Here is a 21042-nt window from a genome sequence, read left to right as displayed (position 1 = left end):
AAAGTAATGTGAACATGTGGTGTCGTGTCCTTCTGGTGTAGCGACAATAGAAACGTTTCGACATAAAGTAGAGTATACAACTAAACCTGATGTACTTCCGTAGGGCAATCGAAAGTGTTCTGTTCCAAAAGTAAACAGAAAGCATTAAGAGTGACAAGTATTTTTATTTTGTGTTGTAGCGTACAGAGGGTATATTTCTTCTAGCACTTAATGGCAAGCGCACGTTTTACCGACGTCACAACAATACAAATGGCAAAGTTAAGCGTTCATTATGTGATGTAATTTTTGTGTCTACTGATTGATAGACGATCCCTCCATGGCGGCCTTGGCCTCCCTTTCTGGGAAAGTAGTCAATGTTAGTTAAATGGTAGTAAAGAAACTACATAATTACCTAGTCTTGCCTATCAGAATGAAGCAAGACGTTTCGAGCACCAGTGTTAAACTGTACCTAGCTGTACTCTTCACACCTGAACGTAACAACTCGACAACTTGCATACAAAACAAACACAACAACAAAACATTAGCCTCTAACCACAGAATAAATTATTGGTATGATTAATTAAGTGCTATTTGGGCTACTTATGAAGGCATGTTTGTCTCCTGCCTTAAAATGGGCCATTAGAGCTTTTAACGTTGATGTTATTACATCGTCAGTATAAAATTTGTTGTTAGGGTTGTTTACATCAAGTACACATTTAAGTAATTTTTACTGTCTTCCATGATTAAGGCAAGCAATTTCGAAGGTTTGTCCCTTCTTCATTTAAGGAACTAAAAGAGGAAGGAAAGGATTCTTACCTATGATAAAGAATGGGCCATCTGAAATTCCTGTAATAGAACCATCTTCCACAAAGTGGAATATTTATAAACTTTAAAGACAAAAGACCTACTGGTCCTTCTTTACCATCCCATTAAACTAAACTATAAAATAAATCACTTAAGGCCAGCGCTTCTTTCTTAGATATTTATCAAACTTCCATTAAACTCCTTTGGATTACCAATGTCCACATCATCTGAAGTCAAACTATTCCAACGATCAACCACTCTGGTAGAAAAATGAAACTGTTTCAGCTGAAGATGACTCCTGTCCTAACCAAACATATATTTTTGTCCCTAGTCCTAAAATTTTCACCAACAAATATGATGGATGATACATTTAAACTATTAATTAAAATTAATTAATTAATTCCCTTACAAATCTTAAACGCCTCAATCAGATTCCTTCTAACACTTATTTACTTGACAACACTTACATCCTAGTAGCTCTCTCCTGAATACTTTCCAAAAATTCTGTGCATTTCCTAAGGCAAGAAGCAGAAACTGAACACAATACTCCATATATAAGTCAGAACACTATGATTATTTTTTAAAACAAAAGATACTTCACAAAATACTTTGTTGTAATAAAGTAACCGATAAGCTCAGCCATAGCTCTAAACAAGTTTACAATCTGTCGTCCACTCTACATTTTCACTCCAAGTGGTGCAGCAAAGCGGTCGGGTTACAAACTAAACGATTTCCACTTACATCTATGAGTTAACATCGGAAGGAAGTGTCACCATAACGTTGAACGCGTGACTGTTGTGCCAGTTAAAAATAATTTAATTACAGAAATTCATTTTATTAGGACAAATCGAACTACTGGCTTTAAGTCAAACTGCTATTAAATTTCACGAATGATCAAAAAATGTTGCTAGTTCAATATTTATGTTATGATTTATTTCATACAGAATTTTATCAACTTGAGTTTGAAGAAAGAAAACCCTAACGTATCCATAAGCAGAGATGACGAATAAATTCACCAGGATTCATAGTGTCCAAGAGTGATGTAAAACGACATTACTAATCTATCATCTCACATGTTTTCCAGGAGACGCTTTATCCACTCCCTGAGCAAGAGTTTCAGAAGTTCTGTCACACTGACAAGTAGATCCAAGCAGTTTCAGAAAGTAAACAACATTCTAGTTTCTTATAGTTACCGAAATATTTTTCACTGATTGAATGGATGTATCTTTTTTCCATTCCAAATTTTCATGGAACCTATATTATTTTTTTCATGAAGGAATGCACTGTTATTTTTAAACATTCTTGTGCAAGTTCCTTGTATCAATCAAAACCTATCTAAGCTTTCATCCGTCCTGTATTAATTAAAAAAAACACAAAAACCTTTGCTTCTTGTAGTTGTAGGGCAGCTCGAAACACGTCAAGTTTACCATCTTCCAACTGTTTGTTGGCGAGGTTCGTCTTAGACAGTAAGTCGTGTCATATCACAATGATAATAATCCAACTGAAACTAAACAGCCAAGCAGCGATTAATTCTGCTCTCGTACATAACTCAGTTCCACTGACTCTTGCTGCTATAAAGTCCACAGTGACTTGTACCATTCTCAGATGGCATCTGAATGCATGACACGCATTAGTTCCATGTTCTCAGTGGCTTCACTGAAACATATTACTGTGATACATCCCAACAACGAGATGAAGAAGTAAAAACAGACGTAACTTGCTTTGAACTGGGCACAAAAGTGTCATTACCTGAGAGTAATGACTGGTTGGTTATTAATAAAAATTGGTTAATTTTCAGTCCAGGTTCCACTTGTTCTTCCCACTCCTTCATTGACTCCACGTGCACTGCTGACACCAGTTCTTCATTCTATGTGCTGATGATGAGAAATTAGCTTTGCCGGAAATCTTGTAGTAATTTAGTTATATCAAAGACACGTGTGTTTCGCGTTATGCCAGAAATATTAGTTTTAGCATCTATGTATTGAGGAGGTGGGTATTCTTTTCAATAATTTTAGCATCAGTGGTCTCTTGACTCATTCTAATAGCATCATACTCGCTTTCTTTTAACGTGTCGTGTTGCAAAAATAATGAGAGCCCTCTTAGTCCTTCAACTGTGTTCTTTAAAAAGTAAATTATTATTATTTTTGTAGCTCTTGTTTCTATTAGCCTCAGTATCGCCCACCAGGACTTTACAACATCTCTGTAGTAAAGTACCTAATAGACATGTCTTCAAACATCCACGTTTACCTAAGCTTCACTATTTTACGTCCCGAGCAGCTAGACAAAACGACTGAAAAGCTTCTAACATTACAAACCGAATACTGAAATCATTGATGGGTACACTCCAAATAACACATCATGTAGCTTGGTGCTGAAGACTGGTTTATTTTGAATTTTGCACATGGGTACTCGAAAGCTATTTGCGTTAGCAACCTCTTAACTTAGCAATGAGAGACTAGAGGGAAGTATACAGTGAACCCCACCAACCGCTAACTTTGGAACTACTGTTTTACCAGCGAATAGTGGAATTGACTGTCACATCATAACGACCCCACAGCTGAAACGGCGACCACGTTCGGTGGAGAGAATTATTTTGTTAAAGAATAAACAAACATTGTTTAAAACCAATGTTGCGTCAGTATTTTATTGTTACAAAGTTTCTGTTCATTTTTATCACTTTTACGAATTAAAAAACGTTTATTTCACAACAATACTTTCATTCCGTGAGACTGAAATCGACCAATTAGTTTTATAAAATAGCCTGTAGGAATATCATACTTTGCAACTGGAAAATACATAAATATGTCATAGCAGTTGTCTGTCGCATGGGGAATTTAGGAAGAATATTGGTTCTCCCCTTCTCAAAATGATCCGGGGACATTCCTCGTTACAGTGCTGTGTACAAACAAGGGATAGTACTGATCCATGGACCTGCAACCTGCAGTTTTCAGCTGGTGTTGACAAAAGAATTCCCAATTACGGGGGGCGCTCTCCCAACGGACAGAGATTTGTGTTCAGATAAATACAATACTATAATAGATTCTTATTATATTGAAGTTTGAATGTTATGAACTCTGAAGCATAATTGACATTTGTTTCGAAATTTGTTTCCATTATTTGAAACTAAAACGTCGCGCAGGAAGAATCAGACCGGCCTTCAGGTCTTACAGTCCTTTGTGTTGTTATATTGTGCACTAAACAATGTGGTATATGGTGAGTGGAATAAAAAAAACAAACCATAACCATTAACGTATGTATGGTTGAGTGTGCAATTCTGGAGTGGTTGGGAAGAAGTTACGTAGTTATAATTAAGCGGATCTGAACCCTTAAATAGGTTGATAAACTTTGTTTTGTATATGTTATCGTCTATTGAAGAAAAACATTCGTGGGACTTCTGTACGCGGTGCTCGCTCCAAACCGAAACTTTACATTTATGGGACTACTGTACGCGACGCTCTAGACCGAAACATTACATTCATGGGACTTCTGTACGCGACGCTCCAGATCGAAACATTACATTTATGGGACTTCTGTACGCGTCGCTCCAGATCGAAACATTACATTCATGGGACTTCTGTACGCGACGCTCCAGATCGAAACATTACATTTATGGGACTTCTGTACGCGACGCTCTAGACCGAAACATTACATTCATGGGACTTCTGTACGCGACGCTCCAGACCAAAACATTAATATGGTTGCGGTGGCCTTGTGAACTTCGAAAGTGAAGTAATTGTGGCACACAGCTTTGTACACATAACTGTTGTTGAAACTAAAAGTTACAGCCTACACCAACGGTGGAAAATTACGACCTACCGGCAGACTTTACCAATCTCCACTCTAGCTATAAGTAACCTACCTGTCACCAGATGGCACTACCAAGCCTTTTTGGAAATGTCAAATCGTAAATTGTTCCTGTTCTGTTTGCAAAGTCATGGCCGTGTACGAGAAATTCGAAGGTAGTCAATGCACGACATTTTTTTTTTCTTTTCAACCCAGCTCTCGTGAAATACTCACTTCGTTCTCAAACAAAGAAAATAACCAACTAATATGAATCGAATCTTGGAACTCAAGATGTACAAATCAAGTACGCTCGATAGCATTTGAAAATACAGAAAATTAGATGACTTTACAGTTTAATGATTGAATCTTATTCAGTTAAAATGATGCAAGCAAACAGCCAGACAGACAAGGAAAGGTTAAGTTGGAAGTGGTCAAAATTTCAGTCGCGGTCAATATACTTCTAATACTAACAACAGTTTTACTATCATCTGTAGTAAATCTCTAATACTTGACCTCATTTACCACGAGGGATATCCAAGACACGTTTGTTTGTTTGATTGTAAGCACAAACCTGGTATCGAACCCCAAATTTTAACGTAACGTGTACTCAAGCTTACACTGAGCCACAATGGGAACGCACGTTTGAAGCGGCGACACTCAAAAGGGAGTTATATAAAAGATAGATGGTTCTTATGTGTAAAACAGTTGTTGCGATTTTGTCTCGTTGAATTATTTATTTTATAAACGTACAGGGTGGCACGTAAGTCCCTACCCATCCATATCTATTATGTATCCAGTGTATCTGTGTGCTGTCCCTCATTCTCGCTGCATAATATTATGCGACGCCATGTTCTGTGAGACATTTTCCTCAACAAAGCAGGGGTTATTGTTCCAAATGCCGTGGTAACATCTGCCTTCAACACATCATTAGTATTATTGAATATAACATATGGATGGGTAGGGACTTATGGGCCGTCCTGTATAATTTACTTATATAATAAAGGAATTCATTTAATGAAAATAACTTTTACGATACACTTTATTTGACATATCAACTACTATTGTCGTTTCGAATATTAGGCAGATATACTTGCCAAATGTTGATGCTAATTAAACATAGCATGGCAAGGTAAATATACAGTACTGGTATCGCTACATAACCACCAGTTATACAGTTGACACCTTATTTCGATTTTTTTTTCTTGTTAACTGAGCGTTAGACAATGTGTTGTGCTCACCACTACGGGGATTGAATTCTAAATGTTAACGTTATAAGCTGTGCATCTTACCAGAGAGGACGGTTGTTAAAATAACACACCCTAAAACGGTGTTCGAAAGTATTCGAACTTCTATGATTTGCCCCCTAATGTCTTACCAGTAAGCTTGAGATATTATAATGCTAAGACTCGACGTTAAACTACTCCATTGTGCACCTTACGGTAAATGTGTATGTATGTGTTTTCGTATAGCAAAGCTATCTGCTGAGTCCACCGAGGGTAATCGAACCCCTGTTTTAGCATTTTACGTCCGTAGATTTACCGCTGTACGAGCGGGGGGACCCTTAATATAAACAACAACAAAAAAAAACTCTCTGATTTGCGTCTTTGAAGTACCCTAATGTTATCTTATTAAGGGGATTTTCGTTCAAAATTTAACTTTCAAACTAAATATTTTCGTAGCGAATCATGGTTTGTATTACTTCTTTAAGAATCTTAATACCACTGGTTTAACTATGTCATACTTTAAAAATTCATTGATCGAACTGATGTTTCATATATAAATTCGTTTACTCTAAAAATTGGCAATTTTAATATTTGTTTTTGATCCATAAAAAAGTAAAATAAAATAATGTACGACATACGTGACGTCAGAATACAGTTCGATATTTGAACTGTGGAAAATATACAATCTTCTACGATCTAAAACACTAAAGCAGCAAAAACACTATCATAACAGTGATGAACTAATAAAAATAAATGCTCTTTAAGAAAAATAAAAATTATCTCAAGTGTTAAAATATTTTAGTGACTTTTTCGAAAACAAAACTGTTAAGTGAACTTTAAGTCTTTGTTTGTTTGTTTGTTTATGAATTTCGCACAAAGCTACTCGAGGGCTATCTGTGCTAGCCGTCTCTAATTTAGCAGTGTAAGACTAGAAGGAAGACAGCTAGTTATCACCACCCACCGTCAACTCTTGAGCTACTCTTTTACTAACGAAAAGTGGGATTGACCGTCACTTTATAACGCCCCCACGGCTGAAAGGGCGAGCATGTTTGGCGCGACGGGGATGCGAACCCGCGACCCTCAGATTACGAGTCGCACGCCTTAACACGCTTGGCCATGCCGGGCCTAGACAAGAGGTGTAAGAGTCATCACCAGCAACTTTTAGTCCTACATGAAAGTTTATTTTCCTGGAAGAGTTGGGCGTGACCTAGTATTTAGTGTGCTTGGTACTGCTGCGCATCGGAAAATTCAAGATTCGAGTCGCGATGTTGCTGAATACATGTTACGTACTGTTCGGCCGTGGGTGAATTATAAAAGTGACGATCCAATTTTCCAGTTTTAAGAAAAGGATAAAGCCTTTGTAGCGGCAGGTGTTGTTAACTGGTAGCCCTTCTACTCAGTAGTTCAACATTAAAGATGGCTGCATCCGGACTGTCATGACATCTGAACGTGTGTTCCATTTATATATACATAAGATGCTATATAATGTGAAATTACTAACACTTTTGTCGGTTTCTAAGCACTAGCTCACCAGATTGTTTGTTTAGCTTCTTGTTAACTCTATACTTCTAAACAAAGATGGTTACAAAAACAGTTTTGTTACAACAGGTTTTAAAGTCATAAAAGTGTTAGAATTCATACTATTGGCGGAAATGATTATATTTAAATATTCGTTCGAACTAATTTCCTATTCATAGAATGCCTGAAAACAGTACGTCTTTCTTTTCATGCCCCCCGCTATTACAGCGGTAAGTCTCCGGATTTACAACGCTAAAATCAGGGGTTCGATTCCCCTCGGTGGGCTGAGCAGATAGCCTTTGTGGCTTTGCTAAAAGAAAAACACACACAAATTCTTTTCACTCTTAGTACCTATACGTATTTGACACGTATTACAGCCCTCTGTTTAGATAATGCCCGGGCAACGCCGGATAAGGACATCTAGTGCATATTAAAAACAAAAATACTTGTTTTGAGTCTGAAAAAAAAAAAAAAAGATTCTCTACAATTTCAGTAATTTAAAAAAACAATTTCTGTACCACAGAAATCAGAGAAAGGATTAAAAACACAAAACAACACCCGGTCATTTCCTTACTTTTCAGGTGGCGAGTGTGAGACTCGAAGTTGATCACAGGCTCCGATTTGTCAACTTCAGGGTGGGTGTTACTCGTCATTCCAGAAACCAACACGACCGCCGCCAAAAGAAAACCATTCGAAAAAACCAACGTAGACATGGACGGCAAAGTCATGTGACCAGTGATCTAAGTTGAGCAAGTGGAAAAAAACACTATAAGGAATGTGCTTTCAAAGTATTTATCACAGAAATGGTAAATTTAACATCTGATAAGCTTATAATTACGATATATTACTAACATAACTGTATACATCTGGCCAGTGGTGTAGGGAATTCTTATCTCGAGAAGTGAAGTTTACTGTGATGATACATCGTTCGATACGAGACGATTTGTATATCTTCACGAAATTTGGCAAGCTTTCAATTAGCATTATAAATCTTTTGTATAGAAAAAAAAAAACACCAAATAATTTCTAATAAAGTACTTTTACTAAAACTTAATGACTCAGTGAAGGAAGGTGGTTACTGAGTGGTACATGTCTTCATTTTTTTTATCCAGAACATTACAATCAAAGTAACTTAAATTAACAATAACAAAACATATATTAACTTTTGTATTTTACTTCTCTTGCTAGCCGCCATTTTGTTGATCAAGCCTGAGAATTTGAAAACCATTGTAAAGTATGAAGTACTTACATAAGACAGTGTTAGTAATATTGATAATAAATTACAGACAAGATTGTGGAACTTTGTAACAAACAGTTGGTAACACTTGAACAAATGGATAACGTATCACGGTATCAACTACTGGAATGAGATATGCCTTCCTTGAATCTAGTAACAAACTGGTGACAATGTTTGTATTTTTCATTGTTATTGTTTCCTTGAAGAATGAAAATTTGGAATTATCCAATGGAAATTCTGTTGTTGTTTTTGATTCTCATGAGAATTCCTCTGTTTCAGGGTGACCACTTCACGTAACTTTTGGGTGACCAAACACTGCTTCGGGTCATGCGCCATTTGGCAGGTTATAAAAAAATTGGTAGAATTTGAACAGCAGAACGGCTTTCGAAGAGGTGACAATATTGTGAAATTATGATATGATATTATTCTTTATAAAACATTAACATAATATATTTATAAAACATTAACATAATATATTTATAAAACATCGACATAATATATTTATAAAACATTAACATAATATATTTATAAAACATTAACATAATATATTTATAAAACATTAACATAATATATTTATAATTGTAATAAGCTAGTGAGTGTTAACCCTAACATCTCGAATTCTTCTGCCATGATTCCATTTCAAAGCAAACCTAATACGTAACACAATTACATAACTGAAATAATTACAATCAATTCACAAAAGTCAGCACATAAAGCACTTTTATGAGTAACTTTAGTGTTAAATGGACTACAAAAAAAATGAAAGCTTTTATTACAGTATATCTTGTATTCAAATGTGGGTGTTAGCATAACGGCTCTTCGATCTACAGTTTTAACTTTCCAATAAATACGTAGTGACGTTTTGCAGATATAACCTGGAAATTACTAGAGATATAGTAGTGTCATGAACGAGACACTTTTATTCACAAGTTACATAAATGGAGTTTGTTTGCTAAGATATCCGGAAGAAAGACAAGTGCCGAAGAAGTGAGAGATAATACGACGAACAATTGTTAAACACGAAAAGTAGTTGTGGTGGCAGTACAGGGAGAAATGAACGTTATATTCGTGGGAACTATTCTTCATACTCTGAGTATAAACTGAAATTACACTGAAGTTACACGAGGGATATATGCGCTAGCCGTCCCTAATTTAGCAGTGAAAGACCAGAGGGCTACTCTTTTACAAACAAATAGCGGGATTGACCAACGTTACAACGCCATAACGGCTGGAAGAGCAACCATGTTTAGTGGGATCGAGTTAGATTCATAAGACTTAAAATTTACTGGCATGTTCTGACATCCACGAATGTGATTCTAGACGAGCTGATAGTTTGAAGACGTAATTTTCTTGTGTCTGAGTCAAGTCAGGTAGACATAAGACGGCACTGTAGTCGTTAAGGTAACAAGTCGTGTGGGGGACAATGAAACCAGCTCAGTAAACTTTCGAAAGGTTAAACGTGAAGACGAATTCGGGCAGGTGGTATAAAATAGTAAAACTGAACTCATAAAAGAATAATTCGCTAAAAATTAAAAACTAATTTACATGGCGACATTCTTTACGCAAGAGTTGGTTGATATACTATATTAATTACTTAAATCATATAAGCCAGATGGTGGAACTTATCGAGTTTCCAAGAGATGGCGCTACAAGATAAGTACAATTGCTGATATATTTAATACAACTGTCAATGTTTATTATGTGTATAATAAAAATTACTTTGAAAGTAAATATTTTAAATGCACTAAAACAAGTTTCAGTGTCTAGCTGTAGGTAAGTGTATAGTTTTATCACATAGCAGCAGTATGTATTTTTAGCAAGCGTGCACTAAAAAGTAATTTCCTCTTTCTGACTAAAAAGAAATACAATATAATCACGGAAGTATACTCAAGTTTCGGCGCACTTCATGGTTACTTTAAGACTTCATGTCATATCAACTAATATCCAGAAGTCTCGTTTATGATGTCACAAAACTGTCTGTTTTATTCATGGTCGCCATATTAGATGTCAAACATTCCTTCTGGCGGACAACAGTAATCCATACCAACACAAGACTGGCATTTATTTCCGTTTTGTAACCGGCTGTGAAAATAGTTCTTACACGTCTTTGGAAAGAGAAAAAGTGTGTGCTGTTAGTTGTCACAAGAAACAAGTCCTCACCAAATTTATGTTTTTTATCAGGTAACTTCTAAACCATATAGAACAGCAGGCTGGTTTAGCCGAGATGTGTCGTGACAGTTGCGCTGAGTGAACTCACGCTGAATTTGGTTTATATCCAAAAATAGTACAGATTACTGAACTATAATTTTCCTTGCAGTTCCAATAGATGTCTTTAGTGCATAGTACCAACTAACAACTTAGGTACCTTAAGCTAAACAAGAGTTAAGTTGTTGTTATTGCTTTTAGGGGTGGGTGGGTGATTAAATCAGGTCCTATTATTTTAAGATTTCGACATGCTCTCAAGATATGCCTCTCAAGCCACAGAGAAAGTATGAATTACACCTAAAATAACATTTTTATTTAAATATCAATCACTATCTTTATAATATTAAATGTTGCATTTTGACCCGTGGCCAGGTGGTTAAGACACTCGACTCGTAATCTGAGGGTCGCGGGTTCGAATCCCCATCACACCAAACATGCTCGCCCTTTCAGCGGTGAGGGCGGTATAATGTACGGTCAATCTCACTATTCGTTAGTAAAGGAGTAGCCCAAGAGTTGACGGTGGGTGGTGATGACTGGCTGTCTTTCCTCTAGTCTTACACTGCCACATTAGGGACGGCTAGCGCAGATAGCCCTCGTGTAGCTTCGCGCGAAATTCAAAACAAACCAAACCAAGTACTGAATACCTCTTTGTATAGTTATGCAAACAGCAAGATATGAAAAATTTACTACCTTAATAATTCTGAAATAGGATGCACTTTTTCACGCTAATATTGTATTATTAAGTCTAAAAACATGTTTTATCTTTCATTACATTGAACCGTAAGTCATGGTATTGTTTTATGAGTAAATAGGATGCACTTTTTCACGCTAATATTGTATTATTAAGTCTAAAAACACTAATCTGTTTTATTTTTTATTACACTGAACCCTGAGTGATGGTATTGTTTTATAAGTTTTCTTAGATTAGGATGTTTTGTTTTTCAGTTGAAATTCCCAATTCAAAGTTTAAAGGTCAGATCTTTAAGGCCAAAATTTTCATAAACAAACCAAGTACCCTTCAGATAGCAACAAAATACATATATTTACTCAATAAATTCCTCATCATATTTAACATCTAAGAGTTTGAGAACCTGTAATGTTTACAAACTTGTGAACATTAAAACTCTCACTGGTTCTCAAACTCTTAGATGCTAAATACGACGAAGAATTTATCGAGTAAATATATGTCTAGATTCTAGACACTCGACATCAGGTAAACGTTTGCAAATTGTAATTCTGACGTAACTACTGTTTAGGGAGAAACAGACATGTTCAAAACTAGGGACATTCAGTGTCTCGACATTTCTTTCTTCATAATGGCGTCTGCAGAAGTTATCCATGGGAGGAGCAAAATGGCGCGAATAAAAATAATCATTACACATGTTGGATCAATAAATAATAATTATTTTTCTCATTTTCCAAGAATGTAGGCGCCTCCTTGTACCCCGCTCCTAGCGGTCACCCATGTTTCCTTACAATTGTTGCTACGACAATTTATTAGGTTGTTCATAAATAAATGACGGAATTTTCACGATGATATTTAGAAACTGAATATTGAGTAACTTATCGTTGATTGGTTGGTTTAATCCAACGTTTGTCGTTTACAAGGTGTTATAACTCTCTGCTGGTTCAATTCTATTCAGAGTAACTTTCGCAATCCCCAAGTCAGCATGGGCTAGAAGGACTTTCGTCTGATTTTCCTCTACGACTTCAAACTTGAACGAAAAGCTACCGAAACTACACGGAACGTCAACCAGGCATTCGGCCACGGATCTGTTACTAAACGTACAGTTCAGTGTTGGTTCCAAAGGCTTCGACATGGAGATGAAAGTCTTGAAGACCACGAAGGTCGTGGAAGGAAGCCAACCTTAGATGAAAATACATTAAAGGAAGCAGTTGAGACAGACCCTCACACGACAGCATCTGAGCTTGTAAAAAAAGTTAGGCACAAGCAAACCAAACATTGCCAACTGCCTGAGTGCGATTGGAAAGACAAAAAAATAAGATAAGTGGGTTTCGCCTGAACTGGCTGAAGATCAACAAAATCGGCGTTATAAGACCTGTCAAGAATGACGCTCCAAAAATTGAACGAATTGATAATCAAGGTTCTGCCTCATCCACCTTATTCCCCAGAACTTTCCCCCACACATTTTAATTTTTCAAGCAATTTGACAACTTTTTGAACAACAAACACTTTCAAAACCAGGCAGCTGCAGAAGAAGCTTCCAGGGAGTTCATTGACCATAGAAACTCTGATTTCTACAGCAGGGACATATACAGCATTGTCAAACGTTGGCAAAAGTGTGTTGAAGGAAATGGCGCTTACTTTGATTGAAGCATGTTTTACAACACTGGTTTACACTTTAACAAACTTCGCAGTTCAAAACAACATTTATTTCTGGACAACCTAATACACAATTCCTTACCATCATCATGGCAAAATTATACAGTAGAATGTTACCCTGACGATGGTAACATGCGTACCGAAACTAGTTGGCTGTAAGTGATATTAAATAATTTTACTTATTATTGTACCAAAGAACGTCTTTTTTGTAACTGTTAAACTTAAAGATTATTTACAGCATTACGTAATATGATATTAGAAATAAACCCGTTACTTTTTCGCGAAAGACTAATGTGAATATTTGATGTCCAGTATGGCAGAGTAAATTACAGACCACGTGATAACTTTCTGACATCAGACCTCCATAGTCATCTACTTACTCCCATATAATGATGTTATTTTTAATTCCATCCTAGATGTGAAGCTTGCGAATAAAGGTCACATCATAAAGTGCGTAATCCTACACCTGTGTAACCCCTACACGATATAAGTCCCGTTAAAAACATTTTTATTTATTGCCCACAATTGTAACTTGTGTGTATATATGTGTATGTATAACTGACACTGGTCTCCTCTTGAAAGCTGTAAGAAGCCGGTATGTTAAGTGGATAATTGCTTAATATCGTTATGGTCGCGAATGCAAACAAGCGTTTCTTTGCAAGTTACTTATCTTGTTACCACTTCAGTAGCTTGTTTAAAAACACTTTCTAAAACAACACGTGATAGGATACGTCATCCCCTTACACAATGGCCGTATGGTTCATTAGATTAGCTATTTTACTCTAACAATATCACTTCGAGTACTTTATCACAGAAACCAAGTGAAAGTGAATAAATAATACGGTGTTTGACTCTCTATATTGTATTTGTCACCCCGTAGGTGATTAACAGTATCATCACACCGTTGATAATCTTGTTTGTTTTAAATTTAGCGCAAAGTTACACGAGGGCTATCTGCGCTAGCAGTTCCTAATTTAATAGTTTAAGACTAGAGCGAAGGTAGCTAGTCATCACCATCCACCACCAACTCTTGGGCTACTCTTTTACCAACGTATAGTGGGATTGACCTTGTAAAATTACAAGGCCTCCTACGGTTAAAAGGACAAGTATGTTTGGTGTAAAAAATGATTCGAGCGTCCTAATCTCCTGGCTATGCCGAGCCACCATAGATGTAAACTGTAATTATTATACCATTGATATCTGCCACGCCGTAGATCGTAAACAGTTTTCTTGAATCAAAGTTTTTGAAAGTATGAAATCATAGAGCACTAAATACGAGATGAGTTACATTAGAACTTTCTTTCGTCAAGAGTTGGTCAATTTAACAAAAAATGCTCTGAGAATATATAGGTAGTTTGTCTGAACTCGGATTACGATAAACTGATATCAAATATTAGTTTCATGCGGAACCAATTGCGATAGTAACTGTTTAAGGATAGTTGTGCCAAAGTTTTAAGCTCTTCGACAATAATCACGATTACGGGCCCGGCATGGCCAGGTGGTTAAGGCACTCGACTCGTAATCCGAGAGTTGCAGTTCGATTCCCCCGTCACACCAACAATGCTCGCCCTTTCAGCCGTGGGGGCGTTATAATGTGACGGTCAATCACACTATTCGTTGGTAAAAGAAAGGCCCAAGAGTTGACGGTGGGTGTTGATGACTAGCTGCCTTACTAAATTAGGGATGGCTAGCGGAGATAGCTCTCGTGTAGCTTTTCGCGAAATTCAAAACAAACGAACACACAAGCATCTAAAAAACTCAGTTTGTGCTCCTCACGGCAGTATCTTTGTGGGCTTAGAATGCTAGTAACTAGGTTTCGATACTCTTGTTGGGCAGATCAAAGATAACCAATTTGTGTTTAACTAAAAAAGGTACAAAGTATCAGTTTACAAGAGAATATCGACAGCTTGGTTGATTAATTGATTTGAATATTCGTACAAAGCAACATAATGGTTATCTGTGGTAATCATTTCTTATACTGGTACTTACCTGTACTTGTTTAGCTTCTCTAATCGAATAATGTAAGTTAACTGTTACACCTTAATGTGTATCTATAATCCCAAGTGGCGGGCGCGATTTTACGGTCATGAGATACGATCCATGGACCCTCCAATTTACAGTCCAGCACCACTAGGCTACATCTAGCCCTTCACAGTTTGAAAAAAAACAATTAAGTGTATTATACGAAACTTCACTAAGAATTTAAGGAAGATAGTCCTCGTGTAGCTTTGCGCGAAATTCTAAACAAACCACTACGAATTTGACCACATACGTTCATATCTTTTTGATATCTTTAACTTTCAATGATTATAGATTAAAATTCGCAATTGGAGTTTCTTCTGTAACACATACCGCCAACAGAATCGAACGTCTGCAATGTCCATTTTTCAAAATAGTTTTTTAACGTATGGAAAAATTAACATAACAATAGCCAGAAAAAGAAAATAACAATAATATTCGCGTTAAAGATCGTTTTCACTGTAATTTACTCAGTGCCCGGTATCTTTCCTCTCACAGCTCATCAGATAGGAAATTCAGTTTTACCCCCTCACAACCTCCCTGTCAAACCTCCTGTTATTCTGCAGATCCTACACAACGACTCCAAGGCAAAATCAGAGTACTTGAAAATTCCAAATGCAACATAATAATACATTCTAAATGGTAACTCGTAAAGAGTAAAATGGCTAAAACAGAGGCGAGAATTGTTTGTTTTTGAATTTCGCACAAAGCTACTCGAGGGCTATCTGCGCTAGCTGTCCCTAATTTAGCAGTGTAAGACTGGAGGAAAGGCAGTTAGTCATCACCACCCACCACCAACTCTTGGGCTACTCTTTTACCAACGAATAGTGGGATTGACCGTCACATTATAACGCCCCCCATGGCTGAAAGGGCGAGCATATTTGGTGCGACCGAGATTCGAATCCGCGACCCTCAGATTATGAGTCGAACGCCTTAACCCACCTGGCCATGCCGGGCCTAAGTAGCGTGACAAACAGCATGTAATGAATCTGAACTGTTAACAACAAGCTACAACCACGTCTGATAATTAAACAGCAGTTTATTTTGTATTTTAATCAATTAATTTTATATTTTCAAGTCTAAAACCTCTAGCAGACTACAGAGTTGTCCAACATTATGTTTCCTAGTATAAAATTTAATAACTAAAAAAACACAACCATGTAGGTTTCCACATCTTGTAGCCCAACTAAAACACTTTTTACTTCTATCTCAGCAAGACTTCCACGTGCGTACCATTAGTAGCTCTCAGCATATCTAACAATTTGCAGTCCCTATTACTGCAATACTGTTATTTCCCAATTATTTATGCCTAAAGTAAATGGAAAAGACCTATTTTTCTCTTCAAACTTTGCTTTTGTGGCCTGGGAGCATATAACGAAAACATGGTAAGAGACTATATTTGGGGGCTGATACGTGAAAGTGATTTACATTACAGTCGCAAATCTCGAAAAACTATTCACTTCTAAACATTTTTGTATAACTTTAGTATAAATACATGTAAATCTTGATTCATATGTTGTTTTATTCGGACCTTATGCAAATGAAAATGTGCAAATTTGTCCGGTTTTACATAGAAAATAGGTTAATTTCTAAATTTCATTATCCAGGTCACAAAAGCAAAGTTTGAAGGGAATACTGGCCATTTTCTGTACTTTTATAACATAAGCAATTAAGAAATAACACATACTATCCAGGAACAAAATTTGTGTTACATAGTGTAATTTTACAGCACGTGAGGCGTATTCTATGTCCATTTTAAGGTCCATTATTATCTCTCATGATGTAAAAAATGATCACGAATTGTATAATTAATAACTCTGATATTTGGTTTACGTATTTTACAGCGACAGAATCACACGTTTCAATATTAAAACTTCCTAGATAAGGATTACTTTCACAGTTTAGATACAGGCCCCACTCCCTCTCCAATACGTTGCACACGATGTCTTTTACGAATTCGAAATCCCTAAAAATAAGTGAAGAAAACACTGATGATGAGTGTATTCATCTCTAAAAATAGCACGTATTTCCTACTATGGATACGTTTTCTAAACATATTTCCAACAGCTTTCTTTACTTGAACATTGTATGTTTCCTTATAGGACAACTAAAGTTTCAGCCCTAAATTTTAGTCAAACCTGATGGTGAGATTGTGGATATTTTATTTTACATTATGAGAATGATCCAGCTAGAAACGATCTGGATACACGAAATATGTTACAATTCATAAAATACGCACATAAAACTCTTTAACACATTCAGTATTCTGATTTCTACATAATGGTTCAAGCTACGTACTAGTACAATACAATGTCCTTGGTTCTACAGTCCTTTAGCAGTTCTGAATTAGTGATGAATATGTCCGAACTTTAGGGTCTCTGGCCTGTGCATGTGGCCACACGTGTCACATGAGGTGTTATTCTGGTTGAAAATGTCACACATCAACTACAGGGTGTTCGGAAAGTCACTATGCACTTATATATTTATTAACAGACATGTTTCAATATAGAATACAGGAGGTAAATATGAATGACAATTTTTAACAATGTCGAAAGTGACCTCCGTTGGCATCAATACAGGCTTGAATCCTTCTTATTTTGTTTCTAAACACCGCTATCAGTTGCTGGCTTGAAATAGACTGAATAAAATATAATTTCAAAACTGCACAGTGACTTTCCAAACACCCTGTATATATTAGGGTCACGTATTTCTGTTAAAGGGGTTAACATATTAAACAAGATATCTTCACGTCAAGTATACATAATCTGCTGTATACGTAACGCTTTACCGTTTTTCAAAACTCAACAAAAGACCAAACAAACCAAATATTTGCGCTTTATCTATTCCACACAAACAGTCAACTATCCGAATGTTACGTGACGTGGGGAACCAAAAAACGTTGAAATAAACCTCTGTGCAGTAGAAAGACTGAATACATGTAGCACAGGGTATGTCCTAAAATTTGATTACCAGTGTAACACTGCCTTTCTTGTTTGTTTGATGTTGGTTTTTTTTTTCATGTTTTTGTATAATTAAATGAGCACTGACGAATTTGGAAAGTGGGTTGGATCAAACACGATTAGTACCGAATCGATTTAGAGGTAGATATTTTGAGTCTAATCTGTTTGTGTTAAGTCGCCTCAACCTTAAGTCAATCCGTATCTTACACGACTAGAAACGGAATGTCACGCGCTGTTCAGTCACAGCACAGAGTCAAGAACAGAAAATATCTGTTAAGGAACAAAACAAATAAACGTCACAAATGTATCGTGCTAGAGCAGACTTTGACGTGACGAATGTATTGTTTGTGTGTACAATAAGCATGACTAGACGTGTTGTTTATAAAAGGTCCAAACAAGTACTCATACGACCTTTTGTTTTTTAAATACGTTGTTTTGTTTGGACAGCTACCTATACTAGTGTACTACTTGACTAGTAGATAGATAAAAATATAACTGTAAAAGAAACACCACCAGTACTTCTACGTTACACTTGCACAAAGCATTTGCTAAGCATCACAAAAGGGCATGGCGTGAGTGACTACGTTAAAACGCACGCCGCACTATATACAGAAACACCTGTTGAACAAAGAAAAACACTTGACGGTTGAACAATGTCGCTGTAGAACATATACGGACTTTAAACCCGATTTATAGTTCTTGATACCAACTAATTTTATTTGCAAAGACGGCTCGCGAGTGCAGACCCACGTCTCTAATTTACATTGACCTTTAGAGGTCAAAGGTCAATTGCATAAATAACACACCTCAATGACAATGTCTCATACATACAAAACAAATACGAATCATTTTCAATAAATGCGACTTATTTTGTTTTGGGTTTTCGCGCAAAGCTACAAGAGGGCTGACTGCGCTAGCCGTCCCTAAGTCAACAGTGTACGACTAGAGGGAAGGCAGCTAGTCACCACCACCCACCGCCAACTCTTGGGCTACTCTTTTACAAACGAACAGTGGGATTGAACAAATGTTGTAACGCCCCCACGGCTGAAAGGACGAGCGTGTTTGGTGCGACGGAGATTCGTACCCACGACTTTCGGATTGCGAGTCGAGTACCTTAACCATATGGATGTGACTTTCTACATTAATAGCAACTGATTTGATTGATTTCAAGGCGACGCAACTTTTTCAACGCATTTATTACAGCTTCAATTGCAATTCTGAAATATACACACATAAACTGAATTAATAACAGTTCTTAACAGGTGGTATTTATATAGTCAAAATTTTATATTGAAAAGAACCTGTATGGACTTCTTTTTTGTCCACTCGGCTAAAAACCAGTTATGTCATTTTGATGTTCTAGTTTGTTCATGCCAACATTTGAATTTCAGGTAATACATCAACGTGTCATACACCATAAAATTAGCATCCGGTTTTCTCACGTGGTTATCCTCACCGAGCCAATCAGATATCCTCACGTGACAATCTCCTCTACCTTTGCACCTTCTCACAAGACAGGTCTCGATAAAAGATATATCAGGAAAAAGCCGTCAATTAAAAATATAGAGTTGGTCATAAAATTCAGCCCTCAACCCGATAACTTGACATTTTAATATTAGATGTCATAAGAATTTGGCAGGAGCGTAATGTTTTCGTCAGATGAAATTTGAACAGTGTATAAACTCGAAAATATAGTGAAATAAATGAAATACGTATTGGATGTCTTGGAAGAGCACATAGAAAATCATAACAAAACCATACAATTAATTTACACTACAGATGTATTTCAATGTAAATTGGCCCGGCATGGCCAAGCGTGTTAAGGTGTTCGACTCGTAATCCGAGGGTCGCGGATTCGAATCCCCGTCGCACCAAACATGCTCGCCCTTTCATCCGTGGGGCGTTATAATTGACGGTCAATCCCACTATTCGTTGGTAAAAGAGTAGCCCGAGAATTGGCGGTGGGTGGTGATGACTAGCTGCCTTCCCTCTAGTCTTCCACTGCTAAATTAAGGACGGCTAGCGCAGATAGCCGTCGAGTATAACAAAATACTCAAACAATTTGAAAATTTACAACTGAGACTTTGATTCCGTTTCGTGTTTTTCTAAAACGGATAAAAAAAAACAACAGAAGGAAAGTAATGCCCAAAATCTGAATCATTTACAATTGCAGCAACGGAAAATTTACGGAAGAAAAACTTTCTGTATACATGTGGTTTGTGACGGGTTATTTGCTGCCTGCTAGTCAAGAGTTTTGATGGAGGGATCAGGCATGGGCCTGGTGATTAGCACACCAGGCTAGGTGGGATCAGGCATGGGCCTGGTGATTAGCACACCACACTACGAATCTGGGTTCCCATGGTTGGAATTCCGTTGGATTCATGGACGCACTATACAAGTGTCTATAAAACCCCGCTATTTGATTAGAATGGCTCAAGAGTTGGCGGATTATTTTCACATGCGCTATACCACTCAACAGTTCCACGTTTCTAGGAAATGCAGAGAATTAGTCACTTACCAGCATGCACTAGTAGGCTAGTGCTTAATTAGGACACATAGGAAAAACAAAAACCCAGCATAACTCGCGCAATTATTCTTGAATATCACGTGGCTGCTATAAAGAAATGATTTCGAGGCCGGGGTGTTAACTGATAAATTACGGAATGCAGTACATCATAAGGAAGGGTGTGGAAACCGGAAGACAAACGACTTATCTCTCTATCTCAGAACGGCTGTCATTAACATGTTTATAGAACACCATTTTCCTCTTATAACCCTGGTCCTTGTGGTACACCCCTCACAATAGTTTTCTCAACATTAAAAATACCTTCTATAAACAATTAAATAGTGATTACAATTAAAAATGATTCACTACAAAATAATTGTAGGTAGTTGACTACTTTGTACTGTATATTACAAGGTTCATTGGCCAATCAATATATCTGAAGACGTCACACACCCATGCCAACG

General features: G+C 36.9%; 1 protein-coding gene across 4 annotated transcripts in view; it reads right to left on the bottom strand.

The window, feature by feature from the left end:
• The window catches only part of LOC143254323 (Na(+)/H(+) exchanger beta-like), a 107511-nt gene that overhangs the window by 51589 nt on the left and 34880 nt on the right, over nt 1-21042 (bottom strand). For all 4 annotated transcript variants that reach the window (XM_076509301.1, XM_076509304.1, XM_076509302.1 and 1 more), the window contains exon 2: nt 7882-8047. In XM_076509301.1, coding sequence (XP_076365416.1) covers nt 7882-8035 — 154 coding nt within the window. In that variant the 5' untranslated portion in view covers nt 8036-8047. The remainder of the gene's footprint in view (nt 1-7881; nt 8048-21042) is intronic.

Source organism: Tachypleus tridentatus, chromosome 6 (assembly GCF_004210375.1).
Source record: "Tachypleus tridentatus isolate NWPU-2018 chromosome 6, ASM421037v1, whole genome shotgun sequence".
In the NCBI taxonomy this organism is placed as follows: Eukaryota; Metazoa; Arthropoda; class Merostomata; order Xiphosura; family Limulidae; genus Tachypleus; species Tachypleus tridentatus.
This window is presented reverse-complemented; position numbering and strand designations above follow the sequence as displayed.